At 41.1% G+C, this 21,809-nt stretch overlaps 1 protein-coding gene across 1 annotated transcript in view; it reads right to left on the reverse strand.

Annotated features, from left to right (window-relative positions):
* Positions 1-3,928: 3,928 nt before the first annotated feature.
* Positions 3,929-21,809, reverse strand: part of LOC121933791 (immunoglobulin superfamily member 1-like) — a 38,216-nt gene continuing 20,335 nt past the window's right edge. The window contains exons 11-20 of the mRNA XM_042473781.1: positions 20,848-21,138; positions 19,743-20,030; positions 18,072-18,176; positions 17,898-17,935; positions 17,213-17,397; positions 13,134-13,171; positions 6,553-6,858; positions 5,622-5,924; positions 4,723-5,025; positions 3,929-4,122 (exon numbers count right to left, since the gene is read on the reverse strand). Coding sequence (XP_042329715.1) covers positions 3,944-4,122; positions 4,723-5,025; positions 5,622-5,924; positions 6,553-6,858; positions 13,134-13,171; positions 17,213-17,397; positions 17,898-17,935; positions 18,072-18,176; positions 19,743-20,030; positions 20,848-21,138 — 2,036 coding nt within the window. The 3' untranslated portion in view covers positions 3,929-3,943. The remainder of the gene's footprint in view (positions 4,123-4,722; positions 5,026-5,621; positions 5,925-6,552; positions 6,859-13,133; positions 13,172-17,212; positions 17,398-17,897; positions 17,936-18,071; positions 18,177-19,742; positions 20,031-20,847; positions 21,139-21,809) is intronic.

Here is a 21,809-nt window from a genome sequence, read left to right on the forward strand (position 1 = left end):
CTTATCCATCCATCTTTAGGGTGAACCATGCCTGCTAGAATTCTATAAGTTCTTTGGCTTTATTTTCCATTGTTTCATTCTTTAGATCCTTTGTTACTTGACTCTAACTTTACGCTTGATTTTTCCATGGGTCATCTCAAAATCTATAAACATGAGGTTGACTTACAGTCAAGTGTATATGGCAAAGGTGTGCAAGGAAACATGTAACTGTTATCTATGGTTCCATATTGGAGGATCAAATGTAGGGTGGGGGGAGGCAGGAGAAGATGATATAAAATGTCTACATACAGAGGTATGGTGAAAGCTAGTTCCTAAAATCTCCTAATTCCAAAACGTGTTTCCAAATCCCTTCTTTATCTTAAAACAGACAGCTCTGTTAACCCATAGGTGTCCAGTAGATGATGCAACAGAACTGTTTGATCTTAAAACACAGCATTAGTTTTCCTATGTGTCATGCATAAAGATTTATTTGTCCATGAAGCAAAGATATTTCACCTGCAGCAAGGTTGCTTGTATTATTGGATACTAAAACCATATGCTAGCCAGTACATGATAAGAAAAATGACCAAAATCTAATTACAGTATTCTACTTGGTGTGCTCTATGGAAAAACAGTACACAGTTACGCAAGTGTGATGAATAAATGTACCTTACTTATGGGACATAATAATCAACTTGTACCCTGCAATCCTAATCCAATACAGAAAGAGCAAAAATAGGAGAGTCCAGTGAAATCACAAGCAAAAAAATGGGACACATTTCAAGATAGTGAAAAGATGGTCTTTTATTAGTCGCATTTGGCCTGTGGAGACTTTTTCTTTTGTCTAAATGGCCACATAAAATGTACAAATGGTGTTGAAAAACCACTGGTTCAGCAATTAGGGGAGGACATAATCTTAACGTCAAAGGTAGCCTCTACCTGACAGAAATGAAATCTGTTTCTTCTTTCTGCCTTTTACGTTGCCATTCTTCATTGCTCAAAGCCATTTCTCCCCTGCCCAGCTGGGGCAGGGAGGTGGAACACTTAATTCATAGGAAACAAGGAAGAGATTTTGTTCCTATTCTTGGCACAGATTTTCATTTGTAAAAGCCATTTCCCTATATTTTATAGATGGACCATGTAGTGCCTGTTGCACATCATCTTTACCCCTCACTCCCCCAGGAATCCTGTAACTCGTGATTGCTGTGATCCAATCAGTATAACAAAATGGTGACTGGAGGAACCCATGTTGATGGAACATTGAATCCATTTGATATTTGTTCTATCTTTAAAGGAGTTATCTGAAGACTGGGTTAAAAGCTGGATTCACCACTCCAATGATATGGGAGTAACATCCAAACAGGTATTACTTTGTCTTCGTGTCCTCTGGTGTGTCTTAATGCTTTGTATGTGAATACATAACTCTGTGTGGAGGAAATGAGGAGGATCCATATATACAAACCCTCCTTAAGGTGTGTGACCATGGAGTGCAGGGGTATGTCACGTCCACAGTCCCAGAAGTCCTTTTCACTCCTGAGAAATCTTGCCCATTAGCTTGCCCCAGGGTAACTAGACATCCTCCTTTTCCAGAACATGCCCTACATTTCAACCTCCTGTCCAGGAGTAATTCCAAAATGTCCTCCATTTTGAGCATTATTATTATTATTATTATTTTATTTATTTACATCCTACCTTCCTCCTGGTACAGGGACTCAAGGCAGCTAAGACAATTTAAAACAGTCCAAGCTCAAACAATACACAGCATTAAAATACAAAGTTTTACAAAAAAAACATTTCAAAAGTTAAAGCCATTCAGACTTAAAATTTACAAACTATAAAACTTGAAGCATGACTAAGAAGCCTACTGAGTAACACCATGTTTGCTGTTCCCCTTCAAGAAATTTGTCTACTTGGCAGCCTGCCCTTATGGCAAAATATTGCCCCAGGGCTCAGGGCACATTTGTTTCTCGGAGGGGAAAGGGATAGCAAACATTAGGCAGTGGGCAGCTTGAGGGTACAGTACAAATGTTGAAAGGGTTTTTTCCTTAATTTCAGCACAATGGACAAATGAAAGGAGTAAACTTGCCAAGAAAATGTTATGATAGGCTCATCTTAGGGCTTCCATAAGTTGGAAATGACTTGAAAGCACGCAACAACAACAGTTGAAATGTAGAGTCGGTCAAGTTTTTGTTGCTAATGAAGTATATTTTTTAAAATAAATTTTATTGATGCTTAAAACTCATACTAACAAACGTAACAATCGTACAACATTCAAATATACAATATACAATTTACACACGTACAGATACGTACAGATTTCCGACAAATCAATAACCACAAATTAAGCAACCATTTCTTCACAACATTCCTCTACACTCTTCTTATCTACCACCTCTTCTCCTCTTCTAAAACCTTCAATTCCTCCTTCCTATACCCTAGATTCCTTCCTTCCTTAACCCCTAATGAAGTATAATTTTTAAGCCTTTCTTCTCGTTCAGAGTTCTAGAAGTATAGTCAGCCTTCTGTATCCGCAGATTTTTTTTATCCCCATACACAGCTTGAAAATATTTCAAAACATAAATTCCAACAGCAAACCTTGATTTTGCCATTTCATATAAGGGACACTGTTTTACTATACCATTGTATTTAATGAGACTGGAGCATCCACAGATTCTGTTATCCACGGGAGATCCTGGAACCAAACCCCAGTGGATACCAATGGTATATTGCAAGCCAACGAGGCTTCTTAATGAAGATAAGTTCATTAGAAAAATATGGTTGAGTATATAATAACAGTATATGCAATATACCTGTAAATAAACCTTATGGAATGTATATTTTTATTAGTGTTTTTAGCTTTTATTTTGTAATGGCCTACATGTTGCAATGCCTCGTCCTCCTTTGCAGTTATGACATCTGGTCACCCTGGCTTGCCCTGTTTTTATCTTGAGCTACTGATGCATAGATACAAGGTCCACTGACTCTGTCAGGTACTTCTATTGGTTTGGTCTTGAAGGAGCAGCTACTCAATTCAGCATAGGTGATTTCATCAGCTTCTACTCCTCCTCCCGCATTAAGTTCTATGGGCTACAGTGGAAAGGAGACAAAAAGAGAGAGGGAGAGAGAGGCTGAGGTTACAGTTCCAGTTCCAGTTCTAGGTACACTCAGCACTGAGCCTGTTGAGCATTGTGAAACATCAGAAAAACGCACAAGCTTGTGTTGTAAGAATGCCACCCTGCAACCACTTCCTTCTGGGCAGCCATGACACCTGCCAAAGATGCTTTTGGGGTTAATAAATTATGAATGGCTGCTTCAAAAAAGGATGGGCAAGGCTTCCCAGCATCCATCGCAATGGTAGCCCTCTAGCCACTGAGAAGGTCCTCTCTCACCTCCCCAACAACCACATTTGTGAGGGTGGTGGGACAGAGAAGGGCCTCTCATGATCCCAAAGCCCAGGCAAGCTCATATGGACAGAAAATGTCTGTCAAATAGCTTGGACCTAATTCTGGACCTTTCCCTATGTCCATCAAAGGCTGATGTCCTGATCTGATTTCTGATGTGATTTCTGGAAAGGACAGTTAGGAATTGGCAAGAAGTTCACAATCATGAGAAGAGTGTTTGCTCATAGGAAAATGTCTTACCAGATTGGTTGGTTGATTTCTTTCATTGTTATTAAAGCCTGTAGATCAGAAGTACAGTGTTAGATTTTCAAACTGGAACCAGATTGCTTAAAATATTCTCTCTTCTAAGACCCTTTTGTTTGTGAGGGATGTCTTTTCCTTCCCATTTCTTGAACTGTATCTAGTTCACCTATAGAAAGGCTTGGTAGAATTTCGTTCAGAAGGGTTTTGCCCTTGCTTTCCTCTGAAACTGAGAGAATGTGAGTTGCCCAAAGTCACCCAGTAAATTTCCATGGCCAAGCGGGGATTTCAACCCTGATCTCCCAGGAGTCTTAGTCTAGCACTCAATCCACTATACCACATTGTCTCTCTGTTACTTTAAAAAATGCCTTAGAGACCCACTTACCCTTCCTTCTTTTCCTGCATAGGACAAAGGCAGGCAGCAGGAGAAGGAGAAGCAGGAGAAAACCTGCTGAAGTGCTTGCCAGTATAATGGTTGTGGTTCCTACTGAGTCATTTATACCTGCAAAATAATTTAAGATCTTGAGTTAGGAAGTTGCTAGTTTTTATCATTCTGCCCACCCACAATGCCCCAAGATTACGAACATCCATTTTATGGACCAATGTCTCTGTTCATCTACCTGCATATAATCGTCTTCCAATGATACTGCAGCACCTTCCCTGTAAGTCTTGCTTATGGCTACCTAGCCAACACACCATGGACCAAGCCCTTTGCCCACAAATGTGGAAGCCAGAAATCACCATCGTACTAAAGGGAGTACAGGAAGTGAGTGGGAAATGGCAATATAACTGGTCCCATTCAAGTGATTGATTCATTCACCATTATATCCTAGGGTGACTGTGATCTTGCCATTAACATGGTGTGTAAGAGAGAGAGGCAAGGAGGCCTTTGGTATTTATCCACCTTCCTTTTTCATTTTTTTTTAAAATTCATTTTTATTAAACTCAAGTAACACAACAAATACAAATATATATGGATGGATGGAGTCCGTTCGCCCAGTTTCCTTGAGGCTTCAGGGCCCGCTGGAATTGTACTGGGGGACAAAACTCTTGCCTCTTAGGAAGAGGGATCTGTAACATGGTGGAAAGAAAGATAACTGACCTTGGGTCTGGTTTGCCACAAGCAGCTCCACAGGGTCACTTGGCTCGGACCACAGGAATGGTCTTCTTCTGACATAGTATTGACAAGTGTAGTTTCCTGCATATTCCAACCCGGCCATGGAGAAAATGAACTCTGTCATGTTTCTGCCTGCTTTTGTCATTTGTGATGCTATCAAGCCACTGGAATTGTACAGGGAAAAGTTGAGATCCCTTTCTGGTGCCCAGCACTCAATGGTGATATTTGATCCCAAAAATATCTGCTCCTTTGGTCTCACTTTGATGGCAGGTTTGGGTAGGTTGGGATCTGGACATAAGGAAAATTCATTGAAAAGATTTTAGATTGCTTCATTCATTATTTAACCTATGATATTTATTCTGCAAATTCTGCCCAAATCAATAAACTCATCTGTTGCACAGCAAATTTCCTTCTAGTATACATATATATTCCAGACTAGGTTTATTCTGAGCTAGCAATATTCAAAATGCAGGATCCTAGGACCAAACCCACAAGTCCACCCTAAATGTATTTTGATTCCCAAATGGTGGATTATGCCCCTATAAAATCCCACAGTCTGATTGGTATCTGATGATTTATTTTAATTTTTTTAACATTGGCTGGTGGAGGAAAGTGTTGAGTCCTCTTAGAAAAGTCATATTGGCAAAGAGGTGCATCACTGGTTAAATTTTACTAGTCCAGTGAATCTGGAATGTGTAAGACTGGGAAAGCTAACTTTTTTAAAAAAAATTCAAGGCTCCAGTAACAAAATCAGGAGAGACAGGGGTGACAACAAATATGCCATTCTTGGTAAATTCCATTATTTCTATTAAAAACTAATAACTTGGTTATTGAATTAAAGTCATTTGTGAAAATGTTAAACAGGAATGAAGGCCAAGCCTTACCTCTCATGTTGATCTGTACTTGCTCACTGTAATCTGAGCATAATGTATAGGTGTCTGATTGGTAGCAATATTTACATTGGTAGTTTCCTGCATGAAATTGTTGGATGCTGAAAAAGGAAAAAGTAGCCTTTCCTTGTTGTGCCTTCTGCTCATTTGCCCTATATATCCAAGGAGGCTGTCCTTTATGCAGAAAGAACTCTGCTTGTGGGTGTCCTTGATTCTCACAGAGGATGGAGACCTTTTGTCCCTCAGTGACCACACCATTGGGGATCACTGCAATGGAAGGTTTGGGATAAAGTTGTCCTGGATAAGAAAGAAAATGCATTATGATACATTAGAGTATTATTTCCATGTTGATTTTTAGTATAATCAAACTTTCTTATAATTCACTGGTGGGGAAGTTGTCTTCCACATGTTGCTGTATTGCAGCTCCCATCAATGCCAGGCAGCACAGATAGTGGTGAGCATTAATGGAAGCTGCAACCCAGCATCTGGAAGGTCACAACTACTCTGTCCCAGTTATAACCTATGATTTGATAAGGAAATTTCTATACTATGGTATCAGAAGTACATCCATGGAGGGTAGTAACACAGAATCAGTGGGTAGAAAAAATACAGGGAAGCCCATGTTGTTATATAGTTACGGAACCTCCATAAGTTGCTGAAATAAGACACACATAATACCTTTAAACCTAGAGATCACCATTTTTAGCTAATGATATTCAAGAATCTAACTTGAAGCAAACGTGTATCTAACTTAGAGCAATTTTTCTATTTAATTGACAAGTATATAAAATATAAAATATACAAAATTGTATGGGATAGTCTTGTAGCAAAACCAATACAGAGTGCTGTGGCACCTTAGAGACTTAACTAATTTATTAAATAAACATTGTGTAAATGACTTATGAGGAGTGAATCATATCCTCACCTATTATTTTGAAGGAGACCCTGTCACTGTACTCAGAGCAATAGCCATTGTAGGCTGATGAGCAATAGTTACAAACATAACTCCCCTCTAATGATTGGGTGGCATTGGGAATTGAAAAGTTGACCACGTTCCACTCCTCTGGCACCTCCCTCTGTAAAACTGGCTTGGAATTCACCACTTTGAACAGTCTGAATATCTTTGCCTCTTGATAATGCACAGGCCTTACACAGTAAATAATGGCAGTTCCTCCAAGGACCACTTCTCCAGAGCTCACATCTATAGTAGGCTTGGGATAATAGTATTGTCCTAGAAGAGGGAAAAGAAGGCAAGTGAGACTTGGAAAACAAACTATCTATTGCAAAGTGAAGTCGAAGGCTTTCATGGCTGGCATCCATAGTTTTTGTGGGTTTTTCAGGCTATGTGGCCATGTTCTAGAAGAGTTTCTTCCTGACGTTTCACCAGCATCTGTGGCTGGCATCTTCAGAGAAGATTGCAAAGGTGGGCAAAGTGAGGTCTGTTGCTCACACGCTGCACCACTCCTGGCTCCATTGCTGGGGCCCCCAGGAGCCCGGTTTTTCCTCTTCTAAAATTTCTCTTGCCCCTAAAACCCTCCAGAGGCATCTTTGTCACACTGGTTTCCCTTGGGCCATTTTAGAGCCAGGAGAAGCCATTTTTAGAAACCTGACATGAACAGGCCAGGCAGATGGAGAGTATATGAGGCCATTTGACCTAAAAGGGGAATTCAAGAGGAGTTGGGGGGTGAAACTCTCCCAAGTTTTTTGGAGGGCTAATGCCACCCCCTAGCCTCCATTCTTTGCCCACCCACACCATTCTACAACAATCTAACTTGAATGTGGGAGACGTGTGCTTGATTTGGGAGAACATAAGAGGCTATGTTTAGCATAGAGGATAAGTATCCATTTGGACTGTGCTTCCTCTATTTACAACATTTACCAGTGGCAAATATAATACTTATTTGTTCTTAAAATAATCAAATCCCTGGTTACTATCCAGTGTTTAATATGGCCTGGAACCGAACTAGAGCCAAAGGATTCTACCCATTGCCTGAGGCTGGTGCCACATTGCAGAATCAAGGCAGTTTGACCATGGCATTTATCAAACAGGGTTTTAGAAGCTCAGATCCGGGGTGACTGTGAGTCCAACAATCCGGATTCATGTCACAACGTGAATGTTTTATCACACCAGGTTCCTTGCTATGGGAGCTCCTTCCGTGGCGGTTCCGCAGTGCTTCCACAGTGAATCCTAACTGACTCCTCATTTTAATGAATTTGCTAAAAAAGTGAATTCACAGGATATGCATTCAAGCTCCCTTCAATTTCACTCCGAATTGGTCTGGTGTGGAATGCAACTTTGCTTCTGTCTCTTCGCCCCCCCCCCCCCCCTTCCATTGCTGCCAAGGTGTTTCCGATGCTGCTGGGGAAAGAGAAAGAGAGCTACTGGAGAATGAATGTATTCACTTTTAACATGAACAGGAGATATGCTAGCAAGGAGGGAGGAAGCGGCTGTTTCCGATGTTGGGGAAGGCTGTTTGTGTGCATGGAAAAACTGGAAAGGGTTGGAGGGAATGAAACGAAGGGTGGATTTAGATCCAGATGACAGGTGTGAAGAGAAACAGGAGGCTGGATGGCAGCAAAGGAGGGGGCCATCGGATGCTGTGGTGGAAGCTCCAACTCCCAGAATTCCATAGCCTCGAGCCAAGGACCTCACAACTCCAACTCCCATAATAATAATAATAATAATGAGAAGAAGAAGAAGAAGAAGAAGAAGTTTGCTGAGGCACCAGAACTCTCTGGCAGAGAAGGGTCAATGTCTCAGGACACTACAGTTCCCAGAATTCCATAGCCAGGACAGTTAAAGTGGAGTTAAACAGAATTATTTCCCAGTGCAGATGCAACCTCCTTCAGAGCCAAAGGATTTACTTCCAAGTAGACCTGCAGTTTTTGCCGGTGATACATTGGGATGAAGCAGAGGGCATTTAGAGAAAGGTGATACATTCGGATGACACAGCGGGCCTGTAGGGATAGGTGACATTCCCTATCTTTTATGTGAAGCTAGCATTCATGTGAAACTGGAAAGGGATGGAGAGAAGGAAACCAAGGGTAGATTTACATATAGATGACAGGTGTGAAGGGAAGGAAACAGGAGGCTGGAGGGAGAGAGGGAACTCCCAGAATTCCATAGCCTCGAGCCAAGAACCCCAAACTCCAACTCCCAGAATAATTATAATAATTTATTATTTTAAAATAATAATGATATTAATAATAATTAATTTTTAAAATGATAATAATAATAAGTTATTAGTTTGCTAAGGCACCAGAGATCTCTGGCAGAGAAGGCTCCACAGAGAAGTGCAGTTAAACCAGATTATTTCTCCAGTGCGGATTCAACCTAAGAGAAGGCAACTGTTACAAAGGGAGGGAGAGCATGGAGAATAATTATAATAATTATAATTAAAAATTGTTTTTAAAATAATAATAATGATATTAATAATAATTTGTTTTTAAAATAACAACAACAACAATAAGCTTTTAGTTTGCTGAGGCACCAGAGCTCTCTGGCAGGGAAGGCTCAATATCTCAGGACACTACAGTTCCCAGAATTCCATAGCACTGAGCCAGGACAGTTAAAGTGGAGGCAAACTGGATTATTTCCCAGTGCAAATGCAACCTCCTTCAGATCCAAAGGATTTACTTCCAAGTAGAACTGCAGTTTAGCCTCGAGCCAAGGACCTCACAACAAACTCCAACTCCCATAATAATAATAATAATTTATTATTTTAAAATAATAATAATGATATTAATAAGTTATTAATTTGCAGAGGCACCAGAGCTCTCTGGCAGAGAAGGCTCAATGTCTCACGACACTGCAGTTCCCAGAATTCCATAGCACTGAGCCAGGACAGTTAAAGTGGAGTTAAACCGGATTATCTCCCCAGTGTGGATACAACCTAAGAGAAGGCAACTGTTACAAAGAGAAGGAGAGATGTAGATGAAATAGATGAGGAGAATGACAGGAGAATAGATGTAGATGAAGCTGAAATGGATGGGGGTTTTGGCATGGAGGACCCCTTTGAATTTGGCTGCCAGGGATGGGAAAATAGAAGGGAGGAAGAATGGTGAAGCTGTCTTTCATGTGCGGCTAGCATTCAGGTGAAAGTGGAACCAGGCTCCCTTCTTAACCCCGGAAGTGCAAAGGTTCAGGATGCGTCCAGAGCCCCACTGAACATGTGCAAGGCTCCCAATTCAAATCATTGAATCTGCATGGTATGCACCGGTGTGGTAATACAATGTGCACTCACTCCGCTTTGCATGAATCTGCATCGCGTGCCTTGGATTCAATTCCCCCTCAATTTGGAAGGGCAACCAGGTGTGATAAAACATTCATGTTATGACGTGAATTTGCATTGTTAGACCTGCAGTCATCCTGGATCTAATTTGCTAAAATTCCCATGTGATAAACTCCAATGCTTTAACTGTCATGGCTCCTTCCCTTGAAATCCTGCTACAAACCCCAGAATTCTATAGCACTGAGCCATGGCAGTTAAAGTGGTATATTGATTCTGCAGTGTAGATGTAGCTTCAGTCAGAACCAAAGTGGTCTTGAACTGCCTCATCTCTGTCATCTGACAGCAATGAATTAGTTACTCAGCTGCTCATTTTCTCAAATAAGCCAAGATATGTGAGAAAGGAGAGTGAATAAGAACCAGAGCTTGGGAAAGTTACTTTTTAGGACTACTGCTGCTGGATTCCTTCAGCCAACATAACTATTTCTGAACTAGGCAGGATGGCCTCAGCATGTTGAGCTGGGAGACTTCAACACCCATGTTGATGCTGCCCTCTTGGACACAGATTTTGATGTATGCTATGGCAGCTGTCCTAACTGGTTTCTGACCCCACTCATCCATCCATCCATCCATCCATCCATCCATCCATCCATCCATCCGTTCATCCACCCGGTCACACTTTGAACCTTGTTTTCTGAATGATGTTGAGTCCAGAGTAGGGATGTTCTCTGTGGTTTTATCATCATTGACATATCACTAGCTAGAGAGGTTTTATCATTGACATATCACTAACTAGAGAGGTTTTATTTTACTGTCCACTCTCGGAGATTTTCTAGTCATCACAGCAAGTGATTCTGCTGAAGCCCTTGTTAACTTCTGCATTGGGAAAATGTTCTGACATGATCGGTCCTGAATGTCCCCTCTCATGGGATGAGAGCCAATTTAGCTCATGGTTTTCTAGAGAAACAGTACAGATAAAATGAGTGGGATTGCAACTACAGCAATGATGGTGCAAAATAGGAACAAGTCAGACCACATATAGGCTAGAGCACCCTTGGAAATTTACATTGTGGTGAAGAAACTAAGCTTCCTCGACTGCTCAAAGGCACTGAAGAAAGTGGTCTTTGGGAAGAGAATGTAGACCATTTGACAGGTGACGGAAAAATTTTCATAGGATTATGTGGATAAAATTGCTAAGAACTGTTTGACTTGGAATTTGTAGTTAATATAAGTCCAGTGGGTGCAAAAAGCCTGAAACGCTGCAAATCATGTGTGGCCAGATCACATTTGAGTGGAATGAAAAGTATTTTAATCATGTAGACTAGCCCCTCAAGTTCCTGTCCTCTTCTGTAATTCCATGATGTAGTTCTTGGAATCCTTGATTGGGAAGTAGTAGTTAGCTTCCAACTTTCCCTCTGGCCCCTTGTTAATTATTCTTTTGTCTGGTTATTGCCACTCTCTTACACTACAACTCTGGGGACCAGGGTTTGAATCCCCACTCAATCATAGAAACCCATGGAAAGACCTTAGGCCAGACACACTTTCTCAGCCTCAGAGAAAGACAAAGGCAAATCCCTCTGAACAAATCTTGCCAAGAAAACCTTGTGATAAGTTCCCCTTAGGGATGAAACAATGCGGTCAGAAACAGCTTGAAGGCACACAATAGCAAACTCACCTCTGCATAACTGCCACTGCCTGGTGAACCACAATCCTGAAAAGGAGATATTTCCATTAGCAGCAAAATATCAGCAATAGAAACTGCTACTGGCTGTCCAAACTGGCCACCCTGCCACAGTACACCTGGGAGACCTTCTGCCCCTTGGGCAACAATACCAACCAAGTAAAAGGATGCCGAAAGGGGTCCTCATGGTGAGGTTTCCGTAGCCAGCAGTGTCCGTTTGCTCCTAGCTCTGCTGAACCCTTCAAGATACTCTTTGAGAGCTGTGGCTTCATAAACAATGCAGTCAGCAACAAAGTTCTTCCGCATAATGTATGATTTCTCTCTGCTCTGATAGCAGAGACAGCTGTGGTTACCAACATTGAGGGAAATCCCACATCCCTTTCAGCTACAGCATGCGTAACACAGGGGAGGAGGGAGGAACTCTTGTTTTTAGTGTTTTTAGCTTTTACTTATGTGGATATATGGGTTTTGGTGGCTTAACAGGCAAGGGCAGAGTTGCCAAAGTCATTTCCTCATCAGTGAAAGTCCTTTCTTGTCATAACGTATGACAATAAAATAAAATAAAATAAAGCCCAATGGTGACTTTTAGGAGCTGAAGTTTGTTGATGCTACAGTTTTTCTCTGGATTAGTGTGTGATATAACAGTCACCTTCTTACATCCTTCACAGAAAGCAAAACCCTTTTGCCATTTGAAATGGTGGCATGCAGAAATTGGACATATATATTCCATATATACCACCCTTCCCAGGTTGACCAGATAGCCTAACTGCAAAGGAGGACAAGGTACCGCAAAATACAGGACACTCAAGAAAAATGTACATTACATATAGGACATTACAATATACAGTGGTACCCCGGGATACGAATGCGCCGGGTTACGAATTTTTCGGGATACGAAAAAATCCCATAGGGATTTATTGCTTCGGCTTACGAAGGTTTCTTCGGGTTACGAAAAAACCGCGGCGCTATTTTCCGCCACCGGAGGGCAGCAGAGAGCTATTTTTCCATTAGCGCCTATGGGAATTCGGCTTACGAAGGTATTTCGGGTTACGAAATTAACCGCGGAACGAATTAATTTCGTAACCCGGGGTACCACTGTAAAAGGTAAAACACTCATATAAATATACATTAGTTTCACATGGTTTATTTACAGCTATATTACATATACTGAATGTTATTATGTACTCAACCATATTTTTCAGATGAACATGTTTTCATTAAAATGCCTTTTTGGATTACAATATACTTACAGATCTTCGAGAAAGACAAATGCTTAAAATTGTACTTTACCAGCAACAAGCCCTTGACATTTAAATTATTCCTTTCATTTTCCCATTGTGCTGAAATTAAGGAAAATAGCCCTTTCAACATTTGCACTGTGTCCTCAACCAGCCCATTGCCTAATGTATTTCCTGTCCTTTTCCCTTCCAAGAAATGAATGTGTCCTGAGCTCTGGGAGTAAGTCTTGTCTCCTAGGAAAAAGAAACTTTAGAAGGATCCATCCCATCCCACTATGTGCCGCAAGGATAGGCTGCCAAATAGACACATTTTTCAAAGGGGAACAGCAAATGTCATGTTACTCAATGAGCTTCTTACTAGTCATGCTCAAAATAGAGGACTTTTTGGAATTTCCCCTGAAGAGAAGGTTGAAATAGAGGAGAAGTCTTTGAAAAGGAGGATATCTGGTCACTCTGGCTCTTCCAGAGGTTGTCTTCTAGAAACGGTTACAAATTGTTGTATTAATTGCTCACATTCTCATGATCTCATCCAAACAACACTTCTGCTGTCCTGGGCTGCATTCTCACTTACAAATAAATCATTTTGTGAACCAAATCAATGGATTGATTCAGCAGCAGAGTGTGATTGACATTACATTTGCACCAATCATATTTTCTTGCTGCAAAATAAAATAAAATAACCCATTTGTGGTTCATATTGATGAATGGATTCAAAATTGACCTGCTCCACAGGGACGTAGCTAGGATTTTAGGAAGGGGGGGGGTCCTGACTAAGTGCCACCATTATAATGGGGCTTGAGTGCGGCGGCGCAGCAGCACACACCATTCATTTTTCTAATGGAAGGGGGGGTCCAGACCCCCAGAACCCACCCACCCCGGCTACGTCCCTGCGCTCCAGCTGGCCAAAGAGCTAATTTAAATTGATTCCAATTCACATCTGGTTCACACTTGTGCAGAATCAATTTATCCAAAAAGACATAGAAAAAATCAGCGTCAAAAAGATTTAGGTTAAATGGGTCTAGTGTATGGCCCCCCTCTCTGAATTGCTTCAGCGATTTGGTTCAAGTGTGAACCAGGGTCATTTAAACTGGTTCAAACTGATTTGCACTCCATTTTAAAAGGTAGTGGGAATGAGGCCTTGGATTGTTTTCTGGCAATTTTCTGCACCAGCTGCAAAATTTTATCCCCACATTCAAGTAAGTTTTTTTCCAATCAATTAATCAATCAATCTTTATTGTACAGTTGCAGACAAGAGTAACTCATCAATTATTTAATTTTTTACAAAACATAACAGACATAATTAAAAAGATAAGACAAATCCTAAATATTAAATATACATCTGAATCATAATTTTATGAATGTTAGCAACACAGAAAAGAAACTTTGCAACAGGAGTTACACATTTATCATTATCCACTAACAGATAAACCGTGAGCTAGTGTGGTGCAGTGGTTTGAGTGCTGCACTATGACTTTGGAGACCAGGGTTCAAATCCCCTCTCAGCTATGGAAACCCACTGGGTGACCTTGGACAAGTCACACTCTCTCAGCCTTAGAAGAAGGCAACAATAAGCCTTCTCTGGATACATTTCTCTATGAATGATTTGTTGCTGGTTATTCCCTGGTTATTCCTGGGATAAGTCCTCTCTAATAGCGATGTGTCTTGCTATGATCTCGGGACTTTGCCTGGAAAATGAGTTTTTAATCCCAGCTTTCCCCCCGTGTGATAAAAGTTTTTTTAAAAATTCAAAGGAGGAAACTGTCCTTCTAAACCATACCTAAACTCAACATGCCTTTAAAAATAAAAACCTTTGAAGGGTCTGAGGCTGTATCCTCATTGAAGAAATAATCCGGTTTGACACCACTTTAACTGCAATAGCTCAATGCTATGGAATTCTTGGAATTGTTGTTTGTTGTGGCACCAGAGCAGTTTCTACAATTCCATAGCACTGAGCCATGGCAGTTAAAGTGGCGTCAAACCGGATTATTTCTGCAGTGCAGATGCAGCCTTAATGAATAATCAAAAAATTCTGTAAATAGGGCCTTATGGATGGAAGAATGGGATGAGTGAATGTGGAGGCAATTACAACCGGCAGTGCTTGGCAAAATTTAAGGAACTAATTCACATGAATTCACATTTCTTTAGATCAGTCTGGAAGCACCTATAGCTGGGTTAATATAGGAATACTCCATATTAAGTTATTTAAGCTTAGTTATGGGACAAGTTACAGTAGGGGGGAGGTTGGGAATGAATAGCTGCGAGTTTCTTCAAGACCAAACTTTCTTTAATCTCTTGCTTTTCATGAAACCTGTTTCCTAAGTTGGTAGAAAGAGGAACTCCTCAGAAGCTTGGTCTTTTTCATACTCCTTCGTTTTGAAGAAATGGAGTATAAACAGATGGAACATGTGACTTCCTCCCAGATTACTTCAGCACAATGATGGCAACATTGGATTTGAGTGTTAAACAGTGTGGTTAGGACATCGGTGTCTTCACTCCCGTTCTAGTTCCTCCTTTTTTATCTCCTTTGTCTTGCTATTTGTTGTGATTGTGTGCCTTCAAGTCATTTCTGACTAATGGCTACCCTGGGGCTGCATCTGCACTGCAAAACTAATGCAGTTTGACATGGCTTTAACTGCCAGGGCTCAATGCTAATTAATTAAATCATGAACTTCAAGTTCCAAAAGTCTCTTGTCTCTTAGCAAAATCTATTCCTTCAGCCACTCAAAACAATAAGCTCCTTTTTAGCCTAGAAATTTTAAGGGTAATTGAGAGTGCTCTGTAGAAGGGATGGGCAACCTTAGAGACTATGGGGCTCAACAGACAGGCGGCTAAAAGCTGCCTGTCTTTGCCCTTGGTTGGTGCCACAGCAGCCACATGCTGCAGCATCGACCCACTCCTTAAAAAGAAGCCGCTGTAGGCAGCTTCTTTAAAGAGGCATCACAGGTGCACTTACGCACCATGGTAATGCCCCTTCCATGGAGCACTGTTTGGACGCCCAACTCTATCTAGCCCTAGTTTCGGCCCCAGGCCAGCACAAATTACCAGTCTGTTTAGGGCCTATGTTTCTTGGATCTTCGTAGTTCTTTCTGGGGCTACTGATGTGTATGCACTGGTCTCCCTGTTGCATCATTTGGTTTAAGCCATATAACATTTTTTAAAACCCAAAACACTCCTGATTTTAAAAATCTATTCTTTTTCTGGCTACTGTTACTATTTTCCATACTCTTTCTAGAGCAACAATGACTGTTTGAATTTAAATATTTCAACTGTAATAATTTATTGGCAACATTCAGTGTCAGTTGCTTCTTTTTAATCACTTTATTTTATAGTGTAAGAAATGCCGTTTGGAAACAACTCTTTCAGTGATCATACGTTCAACCAAAACAACTTGCTTTAAAATACTATATTATGTATTTGTTTGGTTAGGATTATTGTATACAATAATCCAATTGTTTTATATATATGTAGAAGTGATTGTTTTAGATTTTGATATGTTAAAAATGAAGTTTTTTTTTTAAAAAAGAAAAGAACAATTATTATTTAAGCTAGTGGCCATAATATCAACTGCATTTTGCTACTGATTTTTGTGTGACTTATGGGCCAAACCAGTTACGACCCTAAGAGAAAGTGACACTACTGCTCCCCAAATATCTGCCTTTTGGCAGAGATAGGCTGTGGCTTTGTTGGTAGAGACCAAAATATTAACTTAACCCAGGTAAGACATGGAGCTGGGATGAGCCCTGAATCTGATTAGCAACAAACACACACAAGCCAAAGTGTTCCAGTTCCAGTCACTGAGGCTCCTAGTCCAACCAAGAGCTCAGAGTGGTCAGGATGGAAAACTTTATTCTGAAAACACTGAGCATTTATAGATTTCTTTTAGCTTAAGCAAACACTTGTAAAGTAAATGTCAGGCATAAAATCAGCACTCTTCACCCTTCCCTCCTTGCATGTCACCATAACTCAAGACAACTGTCTTGAAGGCATATAATAACAGCAAATGAAGGTGTTGAAAGAAAGAAAGAAACGGATGTGTCTAAGGCTGTAATCTATTTGAACAGCAGAGGGGGACACCACCAAGGTTGTGCCTTGATTTCAGCTTTTTATTTCACTTTCTTTAGTTGGTGCATACGTTTCTCTTCAGTTTTTTGTTTGGTTGTGCAGCCTGCAGTCAGGGACTCTCAATAGCTGTTGGGCCAAGGCTCAATGGAGCTGTGTATGGCTGCCCTTCTCTCCGTCAGAGGCCTGAGAGGTAACATTTGGAACATGGATGAAGGGATTGTCATCAGCTGCTGGAACCATAGTATATACCAACATCTCATGTGGCTGCAGACACATATATCAAAGTGTCATGAAAGTAAGCAGGGCTTGCTGCTGTGAAGCAGTCTGAAGATGTTCTATCGACAGAATCCAAAGGAACATCCCAGCAGTGTTTACCATTCTTGAGAAATCCTGCCTATGGGCTCTTCTTGGTTCCTGGTTCTATCTTTGGCCACAGATGCATAGAGACAATGTTCAGAGGCCCTGTCAGGATCAGCTGCCTGTTTGATCTTCAGTGAGTAGTGGTTTAATACAGCATAGGAAACTTCATTGGGGTCTGCTTCAGCTACTGGCTCAAGGGGCTACATAGATGGAGGGGGGGGGGAAGATAAAGTTAGGGTGCAAACTTGTTACCACTTGCTCTAATGCTGTTTCAGTGGAAAAACAAGAAGGTACTTGATAGCAACACTCCTCAGTCTGATATTCTCCAATGTGCCAGGTGACAATCCCTTTCATGGTGACTGTGGATTGTGAATTCTTTTTCTTCTTTCCCCCTAAATCCAACATTCTGGATTTATTCTATTCCTGCTAGGTGTATGACTAGTGAAAAAAGTGTTAAAGATGCTGACAATTTGACCCTTAGAAATCTGTTTCAGAAACCCATGGTTTCTGAAATGTTAATCAGCTGCCATTGGTCATATATACAAACTTTGCAACCTTAGGGTCTAGAAACTTTAAAAATAAATTAAACTGAAGGCTAACACATTGGCTTGTGCTTTACAGGTTCAGATCTATGGATCAAATTTTGTCAGGAGGGTAATAGTCATGATTAGAGTTGTTTATCTACAGAACTGTCTCTTACCATGGTCACTGGTTGGTTTGCTTCTTCAGCAGTAGACCCTGCAAATCAGGAAGAATTTGTGAGATGCTTCACACATTCTCTTCTTAATTACAATGGTACACATACTGTGGTTTCTGCAATTATGCCTGCTTTAATATAATTCAGTATAAAGCAGCCCATAGAGAGTCCACTTACTCTTCATCTTTTTTCTGCAAAGTTTGAAGGTAAGTAACAGCAGGAGAAGAACCAGAAGGAGAGACCCTGCAGCAATACTCGCCCACATAATTATGGTAAATCTGTCTGTAATAGAGAAATTGTTAAGAGTTAGAATGCTGCTAATGGCTTACCTTCCAACTGCCCCAATTTGTCAAGGACAGCCCCAATTAATCCCTTGCCGTACCACTTTTTCAGCTGCTTTAAAAATGTCCCCACATCAGTCCCCTAAAGGATCCCAGAGGATCACACCCATCCCATACATTGCATTTTCCCTCCTAATTGTTTCCTCCTAATTGTTTTGCAAAAACAAATGCTGCCTGAATGTCCAATAGGATCCACAGGAAACATCCAAGAGATGGGATTCCCATTTTCAGCCATTTTGCCATTTGCCAAAAATGGCAATCACAGCCCTCATCTGTTTCCAGTTTCCAGTGGATAGTACAGGTCTATTTTAGGGCTGGAAGGACCCCCTTTCAAAAATAAAAATGACTGTTTGGTCACTTCCAGTTTTGAATAAAGCCCCCTCCCCATGATGAGGCCAAAACAAGCCTATTCTGAAGTACTGTGTTCAGTTCTCTATTTGGTTCAGTTTAGTGCCTCATTTTCAGAAGGATATAGATAAGTTGGAGTTACTTCAAAGAAGGGCAACAAGGATGATACAAATTATGGAGAACAAAATAGGAAAAGGAAAGGTTGAGGGAGCTGGGCATGTTCATTCTGGTGAAGGAAAGAATGAGATGTGACATGAATGCACTCTTGAAATACCTCAGTAAGAGCAATTTGGCAATGGAACCAATTACCTAGAGGGATGGTGGAATTCCCAGGGAGGACTTCTTCAGAAAGAGGCTGGATAGCTATCTATTGGGGATGATTTTGCTGGAAATTCTGCGTTGAGCAGGAGGTTGGACTCAATAGTCGATTGAGTCTTCCAACTTTATGATTGTAGTATTTCTCCCCCTGCCCAGTATTTTGTACAAATGTGAGAGCTGGACAATGAAGAAAGTAGATAAAAAATAAAATAATCTCACTTGAGATGTGCTGCAGAAGAGTGCTGAAGATACCATGGACAGCCAAAAAGACAAACAAATGGATCCTAGAGCAGATCAAACCTGAACTCTTCCTGGAGGCCAAGATGATGAAATTGAGGCTTTTGTACTTTGGCCACATCATGAGAAGGAATGACTCATTAGAAAAGACAATAATGCTAGAAAGAGAGGAAGACTGCATGCTACATGGATAGACTCAACCAAGGAGGTCCTGGGCCTGAACTTGCAGGATCTGAGCAGAGCAGCTGAGAGGACAGGAGGACTTGGAGGTATCTCATTCACAAGCTCACAATGAGTCAACGCCAACGTGAAGGCAATAAACAAACAACAACCATTATTCTGACAAAGCCAATTGCATCTTCCTGGAGATTTGGGGGAAATGCTGTTTCCTAATTTTTGAATTTTTTCAGGGGGGGTTAGAATCACGGGGAGCAAAAGCAGCCTCAGATGTTGCATGCAACCCAGGAATGGCACTTTGTTTAACCCAGACACTTGCTTTCTTTGTTCCCTGCAGGCCCTGATGGGTGTGTTTGGCTCTGGCTGCTATAATTTAAAATATACCTAGGGAATGCAAAGGCAGAAGGAAAGCAAAACAAGTCCTCACCTTTCTTAACCAGTTCCAGGGGATCACTTGGCTCTGACCACACAAAAGGATTACTTTTGTGGTGATACTGACAGGCATAGTGTCTTGCATCCTCCAAGTCGATCATGAAGACTTGGAAGGTAGACACGTTTCTGTGTTTCTTTGGTTGTGGTGCCGTTTGGTCCATGGATTTGTGCAAAGAGAAGATCAGATCTGTCTCTGGACCTTGGCATTCAATGGTGACATTGAAGCCTGAAGGGGTCTGCTGAGTAGATCTTACCTTGATGGAGGGTTTGAAAAGGCTGGCGTCTAGAGGAAAGGAAACCACAATGAGAACGATTGGAAATATATTGCTTGTTCTGTACTGGTGGAATTTTGACATGTTTTATCTGCTGCTCCTGTCTGTTTTCGTTGTTTGCTTATTTGAAACAAGGCAAAGAAACAAACCCCAGTATGAAACACTTGTTTTACTCTTTAAAACATTGGGTTTAGATCTACGTTTCCATTTTTACTGCAGTTTGATACCACTTTCACTGGCATAGCGCCATCCTATGGAATCCTGAGATTTGTAGTTTTGTGAGATACTTAGAATCCTGCAGTTTTCCTCCTAAGGGAAGAAAGTATGAAAACCATGTAGTGTCTGAAGCTGAATTCAAAATTCAGGACTTATTCGGCACAAAATTCACATGTGGTTGTTCTGCAAAGAAAAAGGTATTTTCTGTGCAGGGAACAGCCTCTTCCTTTATTCAGAATAAAACTGTGTCCTGTGTCAAAAATGTTTTCTGTGCAAATCAACCACATGCACATTTTACATAGAATCATCTCCCAAGTGCAGCATTTTCAACACATGAAACAACTTTTTCTGGGCAGAAAATAATATTTTTGCATAGAAATATTTTCATGCAGAAAATGCAATACCTCTGTGTGTATGTATATATATATGTACTTTTTTCTGTGTAAAATGTCTACATGCAAATTTTGTGCAGAATAAATCCCAAACTGCAAAGATCCTCATTAGTCCAGGATTCGTCTCTTTGGAATTTCTCAATGTAAAAAAACAACATGTTTTGAATTGTTTCCAACCTAAAAGGCGGTGCCATCAAAAATTCCAAATCCAGTTCCTTACCTCTCACAACCAGCCTTGCAGCCTTGCTGGGCACTGACCACACAAAGGGATTTCCTCTCTTGTGGTACTGACAAGTATAGCTCCCTGCATCCTCCAATCTGATCATAAGGACATAGAACTTAGTCATATTACTCTCTGGCCCTGTTTCCTGTGATGCTCTCAGGTCCATTGATTTATATAGGAAGAATGTCAGATCATTCTCTGGCCCCTGGCACAGGATTGTGACATTTGCACCCAGAGCATGCTGTCCTTTGGGTCTCATTCTGATCGTGGGTTTGACGAAACTGTGATCTAGAGGTAGGAAAAGAATAAAATGAAATCCAAAGTGTTGTGTAAGTTTGTTATTCATCTACAGTGGACCCTTTCCATATGTGAGGGTTTGGTTCCAGTCCCTTTACCCCACGGATGGGAAAAAGCATGGACAGTCTGTCAGCACAACTGCTGGGGTCCAACAACCACTGCCAGTAACTCAAACGAGCCCTGTGGTTAAATCAGACCTTTGAGCAGAGCTAGCAATTTTAGAAGCAGAACCGTGATTCCAAAGGCAGTTGAGATAACAGCAGCTGGATGTCTTCCAGGAACTGAAGCAACGCAGGAACCTCCGGGGACACACAGCAAGCCGATGCCAGACTTCTTGTGATAAACCTCCAGAGAAGCCAAGTCTCCCGAAGTGCTCTTTATTCAAAGTGCTATATACAAATACTGTACAGATCTCCAAAACTCCAAACCATACCAAACCAACTCCTACTACAAACCTACAAGCTATCACTTGCAACCGCTGGGTTTATATAGACTCCAGACCATGTGGTCTCCCAAACCCAGTGAGTTCCTGTGTGCAGCCATGTCATGTGTCCCCTGTGTAATCCAGACACATAGTTTCATCATCCATGGCTACCTGCACTTAGACACTAAAGTGTCCTTGAGCCAATGAGCATCAGCTGTGCTAATCAACCTTGTCCTTC

The sequence above is a fragment of the Sceloporus undulatus genome, chromosome 6 (assembly GCF_019175285.1).
Source record: "Sceloporus undulatus isolate JIND9_A2432 ecotype Alabama chromosome 6, SceUnd_v1.1, whole genome shotgun sequence".
Classification (NCBI taxonomy): Eukaryota; Metazoa; Chordata; class Lepidosauria; order Squamata; family Phrynosomatidae; genus Sceloporus; species Sceloporus undulatus.